The following is a 23,776-nucleotide window of genomic DNA, read 5'->3' as shown; positions in this document are numbered from 1 at the left end:
ATAAAGTCAAATATCTCAATTATTTCTTGAGATATTCAATTGAAACTTACAATACTTATTTATAGTAACAAGATACATCAGATTGACAAGTTGGATAACTCTGCCTACAATATTGACAGAATTATGCCCCTTTTTAACTTAGAAATTTTGGTTAAAGTTTGTTATAAAGTCAAATATCTCAATTATTGCTTGAGATATTCAATTGAAACCTACCATACTTATTTATAGTAACTATGTACATCAGATTGACAAGTTGGATAACTCTGCCTACAATATTGACAGAATTATGCCCCTTTTTAACTTAGAAATTTTGGTTAAAGTTTTTTGTAAAGTCAAATATCTCAATTATTGCTTGAGATATTCAATTGAAACTTACAATACTTATTTATAGTAACAAGGTACATCAGATTGACAAGTTGGATAACTCTGCCTACAATATTGAAAGAATAATGCCCCTTTGGAACTTAGAAATTTTGGTTAAAGTTTTTTTTGTAAAGTCAAATATCTCAATTATTGCTTGAGATATTCAATTGAAATTTAAAATACTTTTTTATAGTAACAATGTACATCAGTTTGCAAAATTGCATATCTCTGCCTGCAATATTTGCAGAATTATTTGCCCCTTTGAAACTTAGAAATTTTGGTTAAAGGTTACAGGTCTTCAAAAATATTTACTTGAAACTTTACACATGCACTTAGGGTCATAATTGGAGGGTCATAATTGTATGTCACTGACCAAGTTCCATAACTCTATCTTGCATTAAGGCTGATTCATATCCCCTTTTCTACTTTGTCTCTTGGTTATTGTTTACATGCAAGTTATACATATCTCAATAACTATTAAAGATATTTTAAATATTTCACATATGCATTTAGGGTCATAATTGTAGGTCACTGACAAAGATCCATTATTCTATCTTGCATTTAGGCTGATTTTTCTCCCCTTTTTCAACTTAGAAATTCATGGTAAAGTTTTGCTTGTAAGCTGTTATCTCAATAACTACTGAAGGGTTTGTGCCTTTTTTTGGGACAAATTTATGCATTCATAATGATAAAGCAGTGATTTACTTGATAAAACATCTTAATAACAAGCCTTTGTACCTTTTCTGTCAAATTTATGTATTCATAGGTAATTAGTATTATTATACTCAATAAAACACCCGTTATGACCGTTAGGCCGTTAGATGACCGTCAGTTATTGGACTGACAAGCTTTTTGAGCCAAGTCCCTTCTGACCTTGACCTTTGATCTAGTGACCTCAAAATCAATAGGGGTCATCTAATGGCCATGACTAACCTCCATGCCAAATATTAAACTGTGGGTCAAAGGATTCTTAAGTTTTTCGGCAGACAAGCTTTTTAAGTCAAGGTCCCTGTAACCTTGACCTGGTGATCACAAAATAATAGGGGTCTTCTACTAATGCATGACCAATCTCAATACCAAATATGAAGACTGTGGGCCAAAGAAATCTTTAGTTATTAGGCGGAAAAGAAAAAACGATGACCAGACGGACAAGCTGAGAATACAGTAATGTTAAAAAGAAAAAAATGTTGAACCCTCGGTTCTAAGTTTCAGTGTATTTAACAATAGTTCTAGCCTATTTGAATAATCTTATAAGCAGAGGTAATGCATTAGGATGGTCATACCTTAACATCTTAAACCATTACTGCTGAATTGTCATAATGGATTTTTTTACCTGTTTTAACTTATAGACAATAGTAGATTATTTACAGATTTCAGTAAGAAAACACTACAATTGAGTAGCCAACAATCTAGTGTGTGACAAGACTGCACATGCTGACTTGTTTATCTTTTTATCTGTACTACAGCTCGGTCACTATCACTCACAATAAGTTATTAATGAAAAAATACAATATTATAATATTGCTCCTTTATTATATCAAAAGGTTTATAACAGTACATGTATCAGGGTAAAATATTCTCTTAAACTCGTCACAGTATACATATTTCAAACTGCTTACTAGGGGAACCAACTGTTGCAAAAATACTTGTTGACTTGCTGTTAAAGATATATTCAAGAAGGAAACAACAACTAACTTAACAATTAGCTAAAATTATTTTTTTAACATCTCTTTCTTTTGAGCGTTGCTCAATATTTGAATTGATGACTTTGTTGCTCATTAAACCTCTTCTGGAGAATTCAAACATGTTTCAGAATCAGTAAGATTATGCAAGATATCATAATAGTTGTCAGCACATTTGTGTAATGATGAACACCTATACATGTAAGTTATACTATTGTTGACTCCAGGTTTGTGTAATGATGAAGAACAATGTCTCAAGATCCAGTTGTATTGTCTAATGAGCTGTGTAACACTGATACATTATTTATGCCAGAAACGCTTGAATTGCCAAATGGACTTTGTATGCCAGATACACTTGTATTGCCTAATGAACTGTGTAACACCGATGCATTGCTTATGCCAGATGCTCTTGTATTGCATAATGGACTTTGTATTACTGATGAATTATTTATGCCAGAAACACTTGAATTGCCTAATGAACTTTGTATGCCAGAAACACTTGTATTGCCTAATGGGCTGTTTACAATTGATGCATTGCTTATGCCAGATACACTTCTATTGCCTAATGGGCTGTGTAAAATCAATGCATTGCTTATGCCAGATACACTTGTATTGCCTAATGAACTGTGTAACATCGATACATTGCTTATGTCAGATACATTTGTATTGCCTAATGGACTGTGTAACACTGATGAATTACTTATGCCAGATACACTGTCTAATGAGCTGTGTAACACTGATACATTATTTATGCCAGAAACACTTGCAACATGTTGCATGCTAATATCACTTTTAACAAATGCCGTCTGCTTCAATAAATCAATCTCTTGTCTCATGCTAGATAACTGATTGAACATTTCCTCCATTGAACCAATTTGACTGGTTCTACAACCTTTAGATGTTTTAGTTTCCTTGTCAAAACCAGTCATTTTTCCTTCATTCGGCTTACTTATTTTTGCAACTGCTGGTACATTGTCATTAGAAATACTTGAGTATTTCCTTGTAGCTGTTCTGGTTCCATATTTATGTGATGGACCAGCAGATTCTTTTTGAGTATTCTTTAACCTCTTTTCTAGTTCTTTTGCTTTATCTAAAGAAACCCTAACATCACTAGGAACTTGTTCTAATTCTTGACTCCCTTGTGATCCACTTCTGTAATGTTTAGCTGCACTATGTTTACATGTATCTGCTGTAGGAGCAGATGACTTTTGACTTGTGAATTTTAATTTGGCTATTTCTGATTTACATGTATCAAGTTGTGATATAAGATCTTGTTTTTCGTACTTATAGTCCTCTATAGCCTTTGTCTGGTTCACATCCTGTAACATATAGCACATATATTTTATTGATCAATCAGCCCTTTGTAAATAAATAAATTAAACCACACCTTACGTAAAACATGTTATCTTCGATATTGATAATAGTCTTGGATATTTATTTTATTAACCTCACTGAGCTTAAATTGCAGCAAAGGTAGAGATCCACACAAGGTGCCTACATACTATACATCACTCAATAAATGAAGACTCTATGAGTAAAGGTAGAAAGAGTCATTTATCACTATGATATTTGCTCTATTGTAAACCAAAGCAATGGCTGAACATATATATAATCTGAAAGATGCATTATATATAAAGTTGAAGATGTCCTTCCTTTAGTCTCAATCACCTTGACAATATCATACAAACCTTAAATACCCACCTAAATGAGTACAGACCTATGAAAAAAAAGACAAGCTGTTGACTGCTTCCCCATTAACCCCTTCCCCACTCCCCCATACACACAAATGATAAAAAATGATTGAGGCACCAACCTTCATCTGCATGAATTCAATAAGAGATTTCTGAACAGTATTTTTCTTCTCCAACTCTCTACAGTTCATCTCAAGTTCTCGAACTTTATTTCTCAGCTCAGTAAGTTCACCACTATCAGGTACTGTTATCACATATGTCTCATTTCCAGCAGTTGGTATTTCCTGTAGAAAATCAAATACACTTATTATAAAGCAATCATTAAGAATTAAAATGTGACTATTTACTAAATCTCAAGTTAATTCAACTCTCAGACAGGATAGGTGTCATGAATTTATAGGTAGATAAATGTGACTGCTGAGACTGGACAATAAGAAACACTAATAAAATGTCCTCTCTATTTGCCTTGGAACTATTTGAGCAATTTTAGAAAAGAACCACCCAAGGATCATTCCTGTATAGTTTCATTATCATTGGCCAAGCTCTTTATAAGTTCTTGTTAATGTAAAAATGTTAATGCCGGATACCAAACACAGGTGGTATCACAATAGCTCACCTTGAGCACTTTGTACTCTGGTGAAGTCATAATGAAATAGAAATGCATATTTCTATACAAAATTTGACTGAATGAATAAAATTGTATTGTAATCTCTACCCTAAAAGACTCTTTAAAAGTTCATTTCATATTTTTTTATTTATTTTTTTTTCAAAATCTGAATAACCTTGCCTAAGCTTTATTTCAACATAATTACTTTAATAAATTAAATAATAATATTATTTAATGAATTTTTTTTTTCCAAATAAAATATCTTTGTTTATTATATACTTTTAAATGAAATATTGAGAAATATTGATGAAATAAAATGCGTATTTTCATTTTCCGTATTTTCACTGTAAAAATTTATTTTTCACTACAGTGAAACATATTTTCCGTATTTTCGCTGGTGTCTTGCCGGACTAATTTCTTTTAAATTCTGCCAGGACTCAAAATTTAAGGGAAAGTCTTTCAAATTTTAATGTCCAGAAAGAGAAAAATGTATATAATAAACAGAAAATTCAAGTTTTTTTCTATAAATACATGATTTATTTCATCTTTTGGCATGAAAATTACCATATTTCACTCGTGGCTACCGCCACTCATGAAATATTTATTTTCATACCACTCGATGAAAATAAATCATGTATTTATAGAAAAAACTTGAATATTCTCTATTTATTGATGCAAAATAAAAGAATCTGACAAGGTCAGTGATACCCTTCTTAAACTTTGCTAAAAGCATGGCTAATTAGTTAACAGATTATTAGATAGCAACTAGAAATGTGTCCATAGGACACGGGTGCCCCCACACGCCTCTGTTCTGTCAATCTTATGACTCTAGGTCAAATATTTTTTGGACTACATGTGCCACAAGTTGAAAATTAAAAATCTTTTACTAAGTAAAGGGCAAGAACTTTACAAATACTGAATAAATCCACAAGCAAACCCCAAGGTGCATAAGTACACAAGCTGACCAACATTGTTGTAAACTTTCAGGCCTACAAGTCAAATACTTTTTGAGCTATGCATGAACAAGTTGAAAATTGCAAATTTATACTACTGTAAGTCAAGGGCAATAACTCTAACAAAACTGAAAAAAAATCCACATGCAAAGTCCCTGGTGCATAGCTTCACAGTGATATTGATCATTATTCCTGTAAAGTTGATTGATTCTAACTCAAGCACTCAAGGAACAAATAACACAACATAATGAAACAGTTTTTACTAAGTCAAGGGAAATAACTCTACAAATACTGGATAAATCCACATTCAAACCTCAACTACTGGAACATGAGTTTTAAAAACATAGTTTACAGTAAATTCGTAACAGATATATTTTTACAGCTAATACTTTTTATATGCCCGAAAGGGCATATTATGTTATACCCCCTGGCGTCCGTCTGTCTGTCTGTCCGTCCGTCCGTTAGCAATTTGGTTTCCGGAGCATAACTTAAGTTCCATTTGGCCCACAATGTTCAAACTTCATAGGATGATTGTCCATATTGGGTAGAAGACCCCTATTGATTTTGGGGTCACAAGGTCAAGGTCAGTATTACCTTGAAATTGATAACAGTTTCTGGAGCATAATTTAAGTTCCATTTGACCCACAATATTCAAACTTCATAGGATGATTGTCCATATTAGGTAGGAGACCCCTATTGATTTTGGGGTCACAAGGTCAAAGGTCAAGGTCACCATTACCTAAATACTGAAAACAGTTTCCGAAGCACAACTTAAGTTCCATTTGGCCCACAATATTCAAACTTCATAGGATGATTGTCCACATTTGGCAAAAGACCCCTATTGATTTTGGGGTCACTAGGTTAAAGGTCAAGGTCACAATTACCTTAAAACCAAAAACAGTTTCCGGAGCATAACGTAAGTTCCATTTGGCCCACTATATTCAGACTTCATAGGATGATTGTCCATATTAAGTCAAAGACCCCTATTGAATTTTGGGTCACAAGGTCAAAGGTCAAGGTCACTATTACCTTAAAATTGAAAACAGTTTCCAGAGCATATCTAAAGTTCTATTTGGCCCAAAATATTCAAACTTCTTAGGATAATTGTCCATATAAGGTAGAAGACCCCTATTGATTTTGGGGTCACAAGGTCAAAGGTTAAGGTCATTATTAATAACTTAAGTATTAATCAACCTATAGCTGTAAAATTTTAAAGGATGAACAGCTAATTCCCATGTCTTACAAATGCTTCATCCTTACTAAAAAAACACAACAACTTTCGGGCATATAATGCTCCGCCTAGCGGTGCTCTTGTTCTAATTGAAATCATTTAAAATGAATAAAGTTGTTACACAAGTTTCATCTACATGTTGGGGACTTGTCAGCTGTCAAAGTGTTTTTCAGATTTATATATATTTTCAAAACTCTTGGACAAGTCGCTGATTTTTGTCTTCTACAAAATTTTCAAAAGTTCTTGACAACTCTCTGCAGCCAATTTTCCCTATTTTCTAGAGACTGTGGCCACATTACAAATAATTATTTGTTGTCGCTTTACAGAGAATCAAAGTTGTGAAGTTTATTAGTGACCATAAACATCACATAAGACCAATATGTTGTAGTTTAACAACCATAACATAAATAGCACAGAATAAACTCATGTTACAAGATATGAACAATATTGTACCTGAGCTGTGTATGTTGATGTCACATTTCCTATCTCATCATCCTGTACAAACATAGCTGAACTATCGATAGTTTCAAGGCCAGTGTCAGCATAACTTCTTTTAAAAGAGCTATTGCAACATGCTCCCTTTGCTGGAAACAAAGCAAATAAAATTGAATCTGTAATAAATTTTGAAAATGGGGAAAAAATATCAACAGTTTAATTGGTAAAAGTTTGCAGACTCAGTTTGATTGGGTCTGATATTGATCTGCATTATCAAATGTTACATTGCTTACTAAATCAATATTCAATTTTCAGAATAATATAAAAGAGCAACAATTTAAATTGTGTCATAATATCTCTAAAATTAACAGTAAATCGTACTGCTACTATATTTTTAATGGGATCATCTTTTTTTTTCAAAATCAACATTATTTTTTTATGTCAAGATTTTAAGCAACAACAGTAATGGGGGCAATGAAGCTAGTTAACAAGACTTATCACTGTGTGTTTCAAATCATATACATGTATCTTATCTACCTAAAACTTAAGACAGACACAAATGTACAATCATCGCTTTTAAACTAAACTGTATTTATTAATAATGTAAATTATCTAAACCTAAATGAAATACACAACTAACAGCAGCCAAACAGAAAGTCAGACTATTATTAAATTTTAAATTTACAACAAGGAATAATTCAGTTAAAATCAAAACTGTATCTGTAATTACTGATCCTAGAAAATGTCTAGCAGTTCCCCAATACATGTGTTATATTTAAAGTGTATATCACTATGATTAGTGAGATATAAATTTAGGTGCAATACCTTAATAAAATAATGGTCAAACACATGATAATTCAAGTTTGCTTTAAAACACCCAGCTTAAAAATGATAAAAACTTTTCTCTTGAAATCATGACACTGCTGAAAGTGGCACACCTTTAGATAAGTAATATCAAACTTACATATAAATATGATAAGAAATGTATAAATATTCACAATCCAAGTGTCATTTTGTGACTCTTTCTGACCTTGGTAATTTTAGCAGAGTGACCAATGCTATAACAAACAATTTGATTTTAATTGTGCATATTTTAAGATGAGAACTATTTATCAGGAGTCATGCCACTATATCACCTATACAATTAATAGTTGAAAATATATGTAAAGATTAAAGACAATAATAAAGTGTACATACATGTTGTAGCGACATTATGTAAGGTTACAGAAGTCTGGTATAACTCGGATGTAGCATGGGTAACATCTATTTCATGAGGAACAGTTATACCACTCAAAGCTGGATTTACATCCTGGAAAATGAAAACAGTGTATTGAAATCTGGGACATTATGAATGATTCACTTTGATGACATTAACCTTACCTAACACAAAAACATGTGTGACCAGACATGTAAGACTTGTGCCTGCTCATGATGCTCAAAAAGGGAGAGCATGGGCTTTGTAATCCAGCAGTCACTGGTTTGATCCTTGGGTGGGGCAAAATTTTTCTATGAAAGTTGATCTCTAACATTGAGTTAAATGGTCATTTGTCTCTCAACACTTATTCAGAAATCATGGGGGTTTAGCAATGGGTCACATGCAGAGATACTGACAAATACCCAGTACTAGTTACTTATTCAGGAAAGCCAGTTAGGTGGACATAACACCGAGATCAAAAATGTTACCTAAAATCATAATAAACATTTATTTTTAAACTAAACTAAGAATGTCTTGTTTTCATCTAAGATCAAATATAAAACGGACAATAATACATATTTTTGGTATTTCAATGTTACATTTGGGAATATTCATTGTATTAAAATCTTCAAACTAATTTCCAAAAGTGTTAAAGTTAAATTACTTGAATGTTTAAAGAATTAAAAAAATAAATCTAACCTGAGTCACTTGTATCTGGAAGTTTGACTCGTAATTCCTAACATGTGATTGATAATGTGCTATGGCACTATTACGCTTATCTAAACCATTTGCACATTTGTAGCAGTGCCAGTGACCACCCTTGAATGTCTTACAATCTTTGTTTTTTCCAGCTACCTCACAGTTGTCATAACAACGAAGTATCCTTAAACCTTTCAAACATAATAAATAAAATGTGTTAGTAAACCAAAGCTGGGATCATGATGTTGGGAAAAAACTTTCTACAAACCTAGAAACACGTTGAGTTTTACAAAACAACGCTGGGAATATAATATACATAAAACAATATATTTGTTTTATTTTTATTTTGATATTGTTGATATCAGAAAAGGAATTTTAAAATTTTACATGACAACATATTTTCTAGGCAACTTATGTTAGACACAATTATTTTGAGATAACTAAGGAAGATCAAGAATTGTGTATAAAGTTTGATGTTTTATCTATTTAATGGTTAAATATTATTGATTTGATGTCATCCAGTAACATTCAAAATAACCATGGTAATGCCAAAGTAGCACAGCTCACCCTGAATTTTTATAACACTGTACACCAAAATGTCGGACACAAAAATGGATCTTTTAAAAAATATATTTATTGATTAAATGCATATATTTAAGATTTGTTTTAACTATTAATCTCAAAAATTTATTTATCCAAAACTTATTCTTATAATGATTGAAATTAAGTAAAATTCAAGTCAAATGAAATATTTGATTTTTTGATTTCCCCCACGAACAGTTAAATAGTGATAGGTTTGAGTTACCAGTATAATAACGATGAGCTACATCCAAAACTTCCAACATACATCTCTTGGTATGAGAATATAATCATTTACCCAAAGTGTTAAAAGGCATCAACCTTGTTTTGCGTAAACAAAAATTAATTGAGTTTTGATGTCAAAACGTTCTGAGTGTGCCATATGCACATTACTATATTTGCTTTGTTATGCAAGTGTTGGCCACCATGTGTCTAATTGTTTTAATCCTTGTTTTCTTGTAAAGAGCATATTTATGCATTTAAAAAACCATTTATATAATGTGAACTTTTAATAAATATTATCGAATCTATGCCTTCAATGGCTTAATTCTATGTATTTCTCTATCATCCTTGGTAAATATATATCATCTTTAAAAAAATAGATCTATGTCAGTAGGAAAGATTCAAAGTTTTCTTAATTAAGAGTATAATTTTAAAGGTCATAAAGCAATATATAAATCTATAAACAGTAAAGCTATGTTGATTTCATAATTATATGGTACATTCTTGAAACAGTTGTAACATAAAATGTCTGTTATTTAATACATAAATATTTCATGAACACATAATAGAATGTTCTGGAACTAAATACATGTATTATGCTGCCATTTTTACCATTTATCGTTGATTCTAGGCATGTGCCATTCACTCATTATGAAATACAAAAATATATTTTCATCATACAAGTGTTTTGGAAGTATTCTTTTTCAAAATCCAAGCAATAAATTTTCAGCAGATATACAGCTTTATACACTTTTATGTTTAACAAGAGATTAATCTGTAATATGATAAAATAAATTCATGTTTATACCTGCAAATTCAATGGCTTTGTCCACATGTCTGTTTTTGAAATGTGCTTTGAGAAGGCTAGGATCAGTGTAACAGTCAGTTTTAGCACATAGTGGACAGTGCATATGTGCTTCTATTATTGCACAATCAAGTTCTAAACACTGAACTGGTGTGAAAATATCCTCTGTTCCCTTTACTCTAACACTGGGATGTGTCTGAAAAACAAATGAAAAAGAAACCAATAGACATGAGACATGGCAATGCCATGAAATCAGGTTTTCAACAAATTGCCACTGCAAGCAGGGGCCACACTTTCAGCTTTTTCTTAATACCAAAATGCTTTATTAAATGAATGTCAAAAATAATCAAAGTCATTTTGAAATTATTCAATATGTCAATATATAACTTACATTATAGCCTTGCAAACTGTTAGCATAAATTTGGATATTTTCTTCACAATTTTTTTCAAGATAATGCAATGTTAATATATGCACCATGCATTCACCTTTGAGAATATTTTTTACCAAAAAACTACAAGAAAATGGACAGGTACATATAAAGTAAGAATACCTGTTGATGAGTACAATCATCACTAGCAGCATTAGCAAATATTATAGAGAGATGTAGTAGTAAACGGAGGTTTGTAGTTGTAAACTCTTTATTTGCCACAGTGAACATGTTGTTTGGTATTTCACCAGTGATGTCATGGTATAATGATACCAGTTCTTCATCTTGCATTTCTTCAAGTTTCTGATCAGGTTTAGGTTGGGCAAGAGTTTCAGGTAAGTCTGTTGTTGTCTTAAACTGCATGACCAAGTCCATCAAGTTTTTTCCCATTAAACTCGCCCATTTCTTCAACAATGGTGCTCTTCTTGATACAGGCTTGGGCACAGAATCCTATCATACAACAGGAAGAGATATATATTAAATATTCTGTCATGACCGGCTACATACTGCGCCATGTAATAAATAAATGTGCAAATAATGCAAAAGTATGCCAGATCTGTGCATGTTATGGCTAAAACAAATAACACAGTAAGTAAATGGACTAACGTATTTTATCTTGCATCAAAATTGAAAAGTAACGAATATGAAATAATATTTTAACCAGCATTATAAATTTTCTCAGGAATATATTTACCTTTATAAATCATTAGTGAGAATGACAACCTGACTGCTGTGTAAAGGCAACTTTTGTGTTTCAAGTACATTAATGCATTTTCTTCACATTAGGTATATAAACTGTTTTTACTTTCTTTCTATTAGCATCTTAGAATGAAAAAATAAATTAATCTCTTTCTTGCCTTATGGTACAATAATATATGGTTTATATATATTACAGAGCTGTATGTTATTCATCAACAGCAAATTGAAAACTGAGATCTATTTCTTTAGTCTATTACGGTTCTCTAGACTTAAAACATCTTTTTTATATAATCAATAATTAGGTTCTCACCACAGAAATCCTGGTGCATCCTTTATCAAGAACATGTGTTATTTTCTTGTATTTACACTGTACATCTATTGGTGCGTCACCATGGTTATGATTGTTGTCTATGTGCACATAAACCAGCACATACCTCTTTGTATCTTTGCTAAAATTTGCTTTCAATTGTTTACCCAATTCAGTCTTAAAACTACTTGGATATTCTTTTCCTATTTCAACCTGCAAAACATGCATGTCTATGTCATATCATCTATACATGAAATACTTTCTATCATTTGTTCTAGAAAATATCAACATTTCTTTCCCAAAACTGTGTTCTGTATAGATCTGTTAACTAACAAGGGAGAATATTTGTAAGTAACTGAGTGCACTATGATGGAATAAAATTCAGAGTCCTTACAATATTTTCCTTGTACCCATTAAAAAAACTTCAGTAGTGAGTAACAGAAATGGTATAGATTTGTACATTAAGACAATATTGTGTAAGCGGCCTAGGTAAACTGAGTGGCCAGGTAAACTGAGTGGGTAAAGCTGCAGAACAATATTCGCAGAGTCCTCAGTTCAAGCTCTCATCAGAATTAGTATATTTCTCACCAAGTGACAACCATACCATTGTCCCCCCCCCCCCCCCACTAAACCTGTCAAAAATTTCTTGTAAGACTGTAATCTGACTAAAATCTGCTCTACATAAGATTACAACTTATAATTCAACTGCATTCAAGAGATATATACTGGTGGAATAAGTTAGTGTCATTACCCTAAACTGAATCAAAGTACTTCAAAACTTCTTGAATTAAATTTTACCTTCAAAAACCAATAATAAGACCTGAATAAAAAAATTGCACATCTTTTCTTATCTCATTTAATATCTCTTTTTCTACATTTTTTTTTAACTTGTTGTAAGTTCAAACCAATGTATTTGTTCTTTCAAACTCTGCTTTAGATGATTAGCACATGAACTTTTTAGAATAATAACTAGAAATATGTCCATAGGACCCAGGTGCCCCCACACTCCACTGTTTACTGACATACAGCATGACCATAGAACACAGGATGCCCTACACTCCACTGTTTACTCACATATAGCAGGACCATAGAACACAGGTGCCCCCACACTCCACTGTTTACTGACATACAGCAGGACCATAGGACACAGGTGCCCCCACACTCCACTATTTACTGACATACAGCAGGACCATAGAACACAGGTGCCCCCACACTCCACTATTTACTGACATACAGCAGGACCATAGAACACAGGTGCCCTCACACTCCACTGTTTACTCACATATAGCAGGACCATAGGACACAGGTGCCCCCACACTCCACTGTTTACTGACATACAGCAGGACCATAGGACACAGGTGCCCCCACACTCCACTGTTTACTCACATACAGCAGGACCATAGGACACAGGTGCCCTCACACTCCACTGTTTACTCACATACAGCAGGACCATAGGACACAGGTGCCCTCACACTCCACTGTTTACTCACATACAGCAGGACCATAGGACACAGGTGCCCCCACACTCCACTGTTTACTCACATACAGCAGGACCATAGGACACAGGTGCCCCCACACTCCACTGTTTACTCACATACAGCAGGACCATAGGACACAGGTGCCCCCACATTCCACTGTTTACTGACATACAGCAGGACCATAGGGACACAGGTGCCCCCACACTCCACTGTTAACTGACATACAGCATGACCATAGGACACAGGTGCCCCCACACTCCACTGTTTACTGACATACAGCATGACCATAGAACACAGGTGCCCCCACACTCCACTGTTTACTCACATACAGCAGGACCATAGGACACAGGTGCCCCCACACTCCACTGTTTACTCACATACAGCAGGACCATAGGACACAGGTGCCCCCACACTCCACTGTTTACTCACATACAGCAGGACCATAGGACACAGGTGCCCACACTCCACTGTTTACTCACATACAGCAGGACCATAGGACACAGGTGCCCCCACACTCCACTGTTTACTGACATACAGCATGACCATAGGACACAGGTGCCCCCACACTCCACTGTTTACTCACATACAGCAGGACCATAGGACACAGGTGCCCCCACACTCCACTGTTTACTCACATACAGCAGGACCATAGGACACAGGTGCCCCCACACTCCACTATTTACTCACATACAGCAGGACCATAGGACACAGGTGCCTCACACTCCACTGTTTACTGACATACAGCATGACCATAGGACACAGGTGCCCCCACACTCCACTGTTTACTGACATACAGCATGACCATAGAACACAGGTGCCCCCACACTCCACTGTTTACTCACATACAGCAGGACCATAGGACACAGGTGCCCCCACACTCCACTATTTACTCACATACAGCAGGACCATAGGACACAGGTGCCCTCACACTCCACTGTTTACTCACATACAGCAGGACCATAGGACACAGGTGCCCCCACACTCCACTGTTTACTGACATACAGCATGACCATAGAACACAGGTGCCCCCACACTCCACTGTTTACTGACATACAGCATGACCATAGGACACAGGTGCCCCCACACTCCACTGTTTACTGACATACAGCAGGACCATAGGACACAGGTGCCCCCACACTCCACTGTTTACTGACATACAGCAGGACCATAGGACACAGGTGCCCCCACACTCCACTGTTTACTGACATACAGCAGGACCATAGGACACAGGTGCCCCCACACTCCACTGTTTACTCACATACAGCATGACCATAGGAAACAGGTGCCCCCACACTCCACTGTTTACTCACATACAGCAGGACAATGATACAGGGACAGACAAAGGACTCCTCCAAGGTACAAAATTTCACATGCTGATCAACATTCCTGTAAATTTTGTTGACTCTAGCTCATGCACATTTAGAGCTTCATGTGACACAACAGGAGAACACATGGACCGACAGACAAGGGCAAATATAAATGCCCCCCTATAGTGGGGGCACAATAAGTACCAATAAGTGTACATAATTAACTTGAAAAAAAAACAATGAGCCTCATTCCCCAAAGAAAGATGTCAATTAAGATTTTATTTTTATCATACCTATAATTTAACTATAAAGAATATTACTTTTAATATAAAACCAGATATCTTACAGAATATTCGGGAAACTTCAAAATCTTCTTTATCTTCACTTTCGATGGACAATTTAGTTTCTTTGATGGTTGAGTTCTTCTTCTCTTACCAGTACAGGTTCCAGATGTCTGAGTTGTTTCCTCTGTCTTTGACACAACCTCCTGGTTACTAGCTTCACTCTTATTTCAAATACATTTATTTATTTAATAATCTGTGTTTGTATGGTATAACTACATGTGTTAGACAAATAATAGTATCAAGCACAAAGTTCACATCTCCAATGAGGACAATTTCTATAAGTTTGTCTTAAGCATAACATATACAAATTATATGACAAATTCTTCACTGCTATACATTGTACAGTGTATGTTACACAGTCTGATTTGCAGTACAATAATTAAATTTGTCACTTGATTTTATAGATACTTTATTGTTCATAGATGCATCTATATCAGAATTAAATCAAAATAAGTAAGAGACTTCAACATAATTATATCTGAATTAAGACAGGTGGAATAATAAATCAATTTTGTATTGCTGTCTTACAAAAATATCACATTCCTGAGCTGTTTTTAACAGAATTTTACAGCCAAATAGATCTTTAGAAATGATTATGCATAACGAAAAAAACACATTAAATTTTAGAGTCACAGTCCAAGTGTATCAATGAAAAAAAAATGTTTTGACTGTACTTTATTCTTATTTTGGGTATATGATAAATACAATACAAGTATATAGAGGATAGTTGATGTCTTGCATGTAAGATTGAAATATATTTCACAGAGTGAACACCACATGTAATATTATCATGACTGACAATAGAAGAATGAAATATAACATTACAAAAGTTGAAAACAAACGATTTTTTTCTTATATTTCATTCATTTTTTTGCAATTTTTATGTGTAGTGGCATACGCTCTCAATCATGATGTCATCAAATCATGATGTCACATTGTTATTGTTGAAACTGTAATTCTGTAAATTCTTAAAGATTTTGTTAAATTTATAACATGATTCCTGCAAGTTGTCAATTGCTTCTCAAATCAAGAACATTTAACTAATTTGTGTATTTCTTATGACAATTCCATTTTTGTATGAAAAATTCTTTTCATGTCATACTCTTAAAGGGACATTATGCGTCAACGATTAAATTTTTACTTCTTTAGAAATGGCAAACATGCATTTTATAACATTTAAATCATGGTTTAAGAGCATGGAAGACACTTATTGCCTGTGAAAAGTAACATTAAATGTTGTCGTTAAAGTAGCAAAATGTAAACAAAGTAGTATTTTGACTTACATACAAAATACTAAATCACTATAACTGTGCTAATTATTAAAAAACAACATAAGAAAAAAAGACTGTTCAGTTAATTGGAAAATGAAAACCTTTTTGGAAACTTTAAAAGTACACAAAACTAAAGAGTTTTAGAAAAATAAAAATAAATGCATTTCTGGTGCATAATCATGGTATTTAAAATTATATTTAATAATTTTACTGTGAAATTATCAAAATTAATTGTGAAATTTAATATAAAAGCATGTAATAAATTATTAATTTTGTAATTTTGCTCCATTACAAAATTTATTGAAAAAAATAAATAAAGTAATATAATGCTTGCAGAGGCACTAACTTGTCTGATATAATTATTCAATATGGAATGTACACGTATTCAATGACCACTATATAGTACCTCAGTAGGAGGAGATTTTATCCTCTTTCTAGGTGGTCCATACTGGCAATCTCTCAGCTCTATACCAAAGTAAATAAATGGTATACCATCTTCTACCTTCTCTGAACCAGCTCTCACACCAGATGTATACTGCCATTGTATGTTGTAAGATTCCAATGATGTCAAATCTGAGAAAAAATATTTTTCTGTTTACACAATTATCATTCAGCCTTAACGACTGTTAGACTTAAACCAAGTCCAACAAGCATTCAACAAAGTGGGGACAAAATGATAATAACTATCAGCTACCAAGTCCAACAAGCATTCATCAAAGTGGGGACAAAATGATAATAACTATCAGCTACCAAGTACAACAAGCATTCATCAAAGTGGGGACAAAATGATAATAACTATCAGCTTCTGTCATTTCATAACTTACCTTGTTTGTTAATTCCTTTACTTTTTGCTACAACATATCTGTTGTTTGTAGCTACTTCATGACTTCTTACAAAAGCATAAGCCTCCTCAACAGATCTAAAAGGTCCAGACATCTATATTTTCAATCTGAAAATATTTTAAGCAGAATGCAATTTTGTTATGGGTCTATAGGCTAATTATGGATAATGTTCAGTCACATAGCCCGGAAATTGCTTCATCATATAAAATAATCTAATAACCATCCACATTAATATTAATTTCATTTACATTACACATTTATGTGCACTTCATTGAGAGGCACAGGGTACCGGCAGATGTTTAAAGATCCTCTGTTACATGCAAGACGGCAAGTTTGCATTTGTGATGACATCATTGGAACTCCTAGTGTCGTGATGTAAAGTCTTTGAACTGAACTTTGTTTAGGTAGTTCATTATAATTTATTTAAAATAATCAGGAAGATATTGCAAAAAAGGTGATTTAGTGTTGGAGTTATCTTTCCAACAAGTAGTATATAATTTATAATATTTATACATATCACATCATTTTTTTATAATGAAATAAAAAAGAATATAACAATTCGTCATCAATTCATATGTATAGGGTCTTACATGACTTCACTTAAGTTGTCATTTAATGTCAACTTCTGGAACATGTTATTTAGCAAGCCTTTTGAAAGTGTACTGTAGTGTATATCAAATGACTAAATTTAGGCCAAACAATATGTTTACAACTTTGTTATCATAATAGCATCACAGGGCAACAATTTTTAAGTGGGCAGTTGGAAACCTTGTTAAATATTGTCATACTAATAAAATGTAGCATACGTTCTGTCAGAGCTCCCTTTGAGCCTACAGTATTAACATGTCTTCCCAAACCTCGTATTAAAAAAAAAAAAAAAAAAAAAAAAAAAAAAAAATGTTTTGCACTGATGAAGGCATATAGCCGAAACGTTTGCAATTAAATTAAATTACTAAATGTTCGTGTTTGTGTGGCTTGTCTGATTATTTCAAACCTCGTATTAGGAAACCACAGAAAAAGACCAAACAATTCAGATTGGACATTATAAAACGGATGTATTTCATATTATGGCAAGTCTGTGTATGTCACTTTAGAGGTATATTTATGTATTGTCCAGGTCAAGCAATGCCATAAATGACAAATGTTACATAATAACAAACATGACAAATGTTACATAATAACAAACATGGCATGTACATATTTGTATCGAAATAACCAAACTGGGAGGTAAAAACCGCTGAAATAGGGCATTTATTAAATGCCATAAATGACAAATGTTACATAATAAGAAACATAGGGCATTTATTAAATGCCATAAATGACAAATGTTACATAATAACAAACATGACAAATGTTACATAATAACAAACATGGCATGTACATATTTGTATCGAAATAACCAAACTGGGAGGTAAAAATAACAAACATGGCATGTACATATTTGTATCGAAATAACCAAACTGGGAGGTAAAAACCGCCAGATTATGATAACATTGTAATGTAATTCAAATAGATTACAATCTTAACAAAAGTTATGTAAGATGACAAAGTTGAACCAAAAACCATCTACATAAATATAATAAAATGGATTGCTGATCAAAAACAATTGACCAGAAAAAATAAATATTTTCCAAATCGTGGTCGACTCGCCCAGGAAAAACCATAGTTTGGAAACCTGTGCCCTTTTATCTTGTGTCTAGTACCACTTGATGTAGGGCTCCATCCTTGGAAAATATTTTAAACATTCTATACATTAATAAGTGTATTACACATGACTAGATCATAAGTATTTATGACAACAAATAGAAAAATATTTGAAAGAGATAATATAACATCGACTAGTTTTATAAATCTTTGCATGAACAATATACATAATATTATATACATATATATAGTGTATATCATGAATAGTTGCACATAAAATTGAGATAAACAATAAGTGAAACAACTGATTCATTAAGAATAAATGAAATGGTATTTATATCAACATCAAAAATTGAAAGAGGAGGATGGAGTTGGAGGAGGTGGATTTTAGTAAACAGAAAGGCGAGAATTATTCCTCGCCAAAATTATTTCTTTGTGATAGATCTAATGTAATCATTGGTTAATTAACATCACATGATTTAAGTCTTGATATCGATTGGCTAAGACGTACTTGGCTAAAACCTGACCCGTAATGGCTAAAACCTGACCCGTAATATTCTGTACCGTACTGAGAATAGGGACAGAACAATGACATAAATTATTTTATGTGGGCATAAAATCTATTTTATGTATTGTCCAGGTCAAGCAAATATAACTGGCAAGACGAACTTGTTTGGTATGAGATAAAACACAACACTTAGGTTGAATGAAATAGGGCATTTATTAAATGCCATAAATGACAAATGTTACATAATAACAAACATGACAAATGTTACATAATAACAAACATGGCATGTACATATTTGTATCGAAATAACCAAACTGGGAGGTAAAAACCGCCACAAAGGGAACCTTCCGCCACCCAGAGAGACTTGACTAGGGATGAGCTTGACCTGTGATAAGGATTGAAACAGAGGGGCTAAATTTTCCGAAGTTACCATTAATTTAATCAAGTCATGTTAGGACAAAAATGTTACGACAAATCATATATCTAATGACAATATTATAATATGTGTAGAATTAATGTCTAACATTTAAATGGATCCTGACTGGTTCTTTAAATATATGTGGACTGCAGCCTTAAACTGTCAGGCACATTACAGGATATGCTATTGTAAACCAGCAACTGAGTTAATAGACCAAATAATTAGCTGTGAAAATACTTATAACAATTACATTATATATGTATTATTGAGACATCCGACAGTATGCATTATCAGGGCTGTTTCAACGTCTAAACTGGTTGTAACAAATAGAGGTAGCATGAATCAAATTTATAGAAGTTTCAAATTATGTGTAATGGAAAAATTTTACAAGATATACTAGTCACCAATGACAATGAAACTAGAAAAAATTCTTTTTAAATTAGAAATTAGGAATGGACTATTATTGTATCCTTCAATGGTGAACAGCCAAAATTGCATGGCCATGGCTTCCAAGTTGCAGTCATCAAACTTAGCACAGGCCCCTAGCCTGTGAAACTTAGTTCATGAAGTGAAAAATATACAAAAATTTAGTTAAATATATAGTAGTATGAATTCAAAACTGGAATTTGGGCTAGTAGATTGTAAATTAAAATCTTTAATGCATAGACTGGAGTATGTCAACAGTGCGTGGCACCTTAGACATTTAAACATACACATCTCCTATGTAAGGTATGTGACATGTTGAATTTCAGTTAGTATCTTCAATTTGCGTAAGTCCTAGCGGATATGCCAATTCTTTCGAATCATTTATTCCTTAAACCTTTAAAATGCATTAGACCAAAATAGATGTAAATGTCAATTTGTTCGCTATACGTTTTTCCAATTATCAGTTAAGACCTAATGTAGAATTGAAATCAAAATTGTAAAATATCTAATTAAACCTTATTTATGCATTTGATCTAAATACATGTGAGTCTGACGTGTCTAATGTTAATTTGTTCATTATATGATTGTTGCATGAAAAATATAAATTAATGTATTAATTAAGGATAAATAGAAAAAGTTTCTATACAAGACTAGACTCTTCCAAAAAATTATAAAGTAACAAGACCTTTGAACAAGATGTGAATGTAAACATTTCTACAATAATACATAAAAACCTTCAGTACAAATGTACTTATAACATTTACATAAATCCATTCAACTAGTGATATTAATATCATGCAGTAGCATGAACTCAATCTGAAATTATATGTAATGATTAATTATGAAACCTGCAGCCTTGTACTGTCAGATTTATAAAACCTTAATGAAGCCAAATTGCGCATATCTGCCACAAGGTATACATGAATAGGAATACTGTCATACACGATATTATGGCACGAAAGAAATAAACTTCGGCCTTGCACCGTCAGCAAGGAGAAAACTGCAGTACCGTACTGAGAATAGGGACAGAACAATGACATAAATTATTTTATGTGGGCATAAAATCTATTTAATCAACATTACCTGAATAATTTGATTACAAATGAAAATGTTTCTTTAAAGGGAAGTCACCAGGTAATACGGAATGAGGTATCGTATTCAAAGGGAAGTAACTATTTATCTATCTATCCAGCCACAACAAAACACGATCCCTGGTCATACGTACCGTGCACATTTTTCACTATTTACTTTTTTTATTAGACTTATTTTTTGTTATTCTAAAGTCAAACACATCAAATAAAATTTATTCTATTCTATTCGTCAAAGGAAGAATATTAAAGAGTACTCCTTCAAGAATATTAAAGAGTACTCATTTAAAACATATTTTTTGTAACGAATAAAATTCTATTTCATATTTCACCTTGACGGTCAAGATCAATAAAAGGTCAATGTCTTATCAGAATAATATGTCATGATCAAATAACGGTCAGGGTCCAGTTAAATCATCTTTAATATCTTGTGCCAGAAGACAATACATTCGTTATTTACAAAGTTACAGCAAATTATAGCAACAAATATGAAATTACAATAATTTATTGATTTTTTTTTTCATGAAACAAGACAAAATGTGTTTCGTTCAATGCAGTACAAATATTTTGATTTGCATGTCCCCCCCCCAAAAAAATACACAAAAATATCTTTTCCAAGCGCATTTTGGTTGTAAATGTCCAAATAATTTTAGTCAAATATAAAACTGCAAAAAAAATCAATAAAGATCATATATTTATAAGTCACATATATTGTATAGTGTTATTTTCATAATTATGGTTAAGGTTTCCTATTTTTTTAGAAAAACGATATCATCTATTGGTACGTCCACCTCACGTCTCTCCCTTATGTTACACAAATTGCAGACAATTCTTGTCTGTTCTATAAATCATATACCAGTCGAAGGATTTTCTTTAAACTTATCTTTTGCTTCAAACGTTAACCTCAACAAGATGATGTGACTTTAGGTCAAAATTGTAACATTTTATGAACACTGAATTTTTCTTAAGTGACAATAAAACTTAACTCATTTTTTTTTCTTTCAAAAATATTGATAAATTGCACTACACAAGAACTTGTGTCATAGATATCAGGTAAGGGTATTCGGGTCTCCTGTAGCAGCTTTGGTTAAATTTGAAACACATCATATTTCTAGTTTAACTAGAAAATTTCGGAAAAATCATCATTTTCATAAGCCTACCGTTCTAAAACAGTTCGTCCAATTCAAATTCGATTTTGTACAACTTAAGAGGGTCTTCTTTGTACAGAAAAAGGCTTAAAGCCGTAACCCAGGTAATATGTCCAGGAGATCACCTCGTGGCTTAGTCATTTTTTGCACCGCGATTTGTTCATTCTGTATATAAATTTCGGGAAAATAATCATTTTCACGAGCCTACCGTTCAAAAACCATTTGACCAATTCCAATGAAAATTCGAATTTGTACAACTTTGGAGGGTCTTCTGTGAACATTACAAGGCCTGAGGCACAAACCTTAGTAATATGTCTAGGACATTTCCGCGTGGTTTGCTTATTTTTTGGCACCGCGATTTGTTCTTTCTCTATATAAATTTTGGAAAAATCATCATTTCACGAGCCTACCGTTCAAAAACCGTTTGACCAATTCCAATGAAAATTCGATTTTGTACAATTTAAGAGGATCTTCTTTGTACAGAAAAAGGCTTAAAGTAACCCAAGTAATATGTCAAGGAGAATTCCTCGTGGCCTGGCGATTTTTTTTGGAACGCAATTTGTTCATTCTGTATATAAATTTACGAAAAATCATCATTTTCACGAGCCTACCGTTCTAAAACCATTTGACCAATTCCAATGCAAATTCGAATTTGTACAACTTTGGGTCTACTGTGCACATTATAAGGCCTGAGGCACAAACATATGTCCAGGAGATTTCCGCGTGGCTTGATCATTTTTTGCACCGCGATTTGTTCTTTCTCTATATAAATTTCAGAAAAATCATCATTTTCACGAGCCTACCGTTCAAAAACCGTTTGATCAATTCCAATGACAATTCGATTTTGTACGACTTAAGAGGGTATTCTTTGTACAGAAAGAGGCTTTTAATAAGCTCTAACCCAAGTCATATGTCCAGGAGATTTCCGCGTGACTTGGTCATTTTTTGCACTGCGATTTGTTCATTCTGTATATAAATTTCGGAAAAATAATCATTTTCACGAGCCTACCGTTCAAAAACCATTTGACCAATCCCAATGCAAATTCGATTTTGTACAACTTTGGAGGGTCTTCTGTCAACATTATAAGGCCTGAGGCCCAAACCCAAGTTATATGTCCTGGAGCTGTCCGCGTGGCTTGGTTATTTGTTGGCAATGCGATTTGTCCTTTCTCTATATAAATTTCGGAAAAATCATCATTTTCACGAGCCTACCGTTCAAAAACAGTTTGATAAATGCCAATGAAAATTTGATTTTGTACAACTTTGGAGGTTCTTCTTTGTACAAAAAATGCATAAAGCCATAACCCAAGTATTTGTCCAGGAAATTTCCGCGTGACTTGGTCATTTTTTTTTGCACCGCGATTTGTTCATTCTGTATATAAATTGCGGAAAAATAATCATTTTCA

At 33.1% G+C, this 23,776-nt stretch overlaps 1 protein-coding gene across 3 annotated transcripts; it reads right to left on the bottom strand.

Moving 5' to 3' along the window:
• Window positions 1-2,065: 2,065 nt before the first annotated feature.
• On the bottom strand, window positions 2,066-21,288 carry LOC132714060 (uncharacterized). 3 transcript variants are annotated; one of them, XM_060696792.1, is made up of 12 exons: window positions 21,218-21,288; window positions 17,121-17,245; window positions 16,703-16,869; window positions 15,028-15,192; window positions 11,900-12,109; window positions 11,014-11,340; window positions 10,466-10,658; window positions 8,857-9,047; window positions 8,160-8,271; window positions 6,981-7,111; window positions 3,859-4,020; window positions 2,066-3,364 (listed from the first exon to the last, which is right to left on the bottom strand). In XM_060696792.1, the coding sequence occupies exons 2-12, from the start codon at window positions 17,230-17,232 to the stop codon at window positions 2,300-2,302; spliced, it is 2,835 nt and encodes a 944-aa protein (XP_060552775.1). In that variant the 5' UTR covers window positions 17,233-17,245; window positions 21,218-21,288; the 3' UTR covers window positions 2,066-2,299. The 3 variants fall into 3 exon arrangements, with proteins under 3 accessions (XP_060552775.1, XP_060552774.1, XP_060552776.1); XM_060696791.1 differs by lacking the exon at window positions 21,218-21,288 and adding an exon at window positions 17,387-17,502; XM_060696793.1 differs by lacking the exon at window positions 21,218-21,288 and adding an exon at window positions 17,387-17,501 and having other exon boundaries at window positions 15,028-15,186.
• Window positions 21,289-23,776: the final 2,488 nt, after the last annotated feature.

Source organism: Ruditapes philippinarum, unplaced genomic scaffold, assembly GCF_026571515.1.
Source record: "Ruditapes philippinarum isolate M1 unplaced genomic scaffold, ASM2657151v2 ctg3202_1_1_1_1, whole genome shotgun sequence".
In the NCBI taxonomy this organism is placed as follows: domain Eukaryota; kingdom Metazoa; phylum Mollusca; class Bivalvia; order Venerida; family Veneridae; genus Ruditapes; species Ruditapes philippinarum.
Note: the sequence above shows the minus strand (reverse complement) of the source record. Positions and strands in the feature narration are given on the sequence as shown.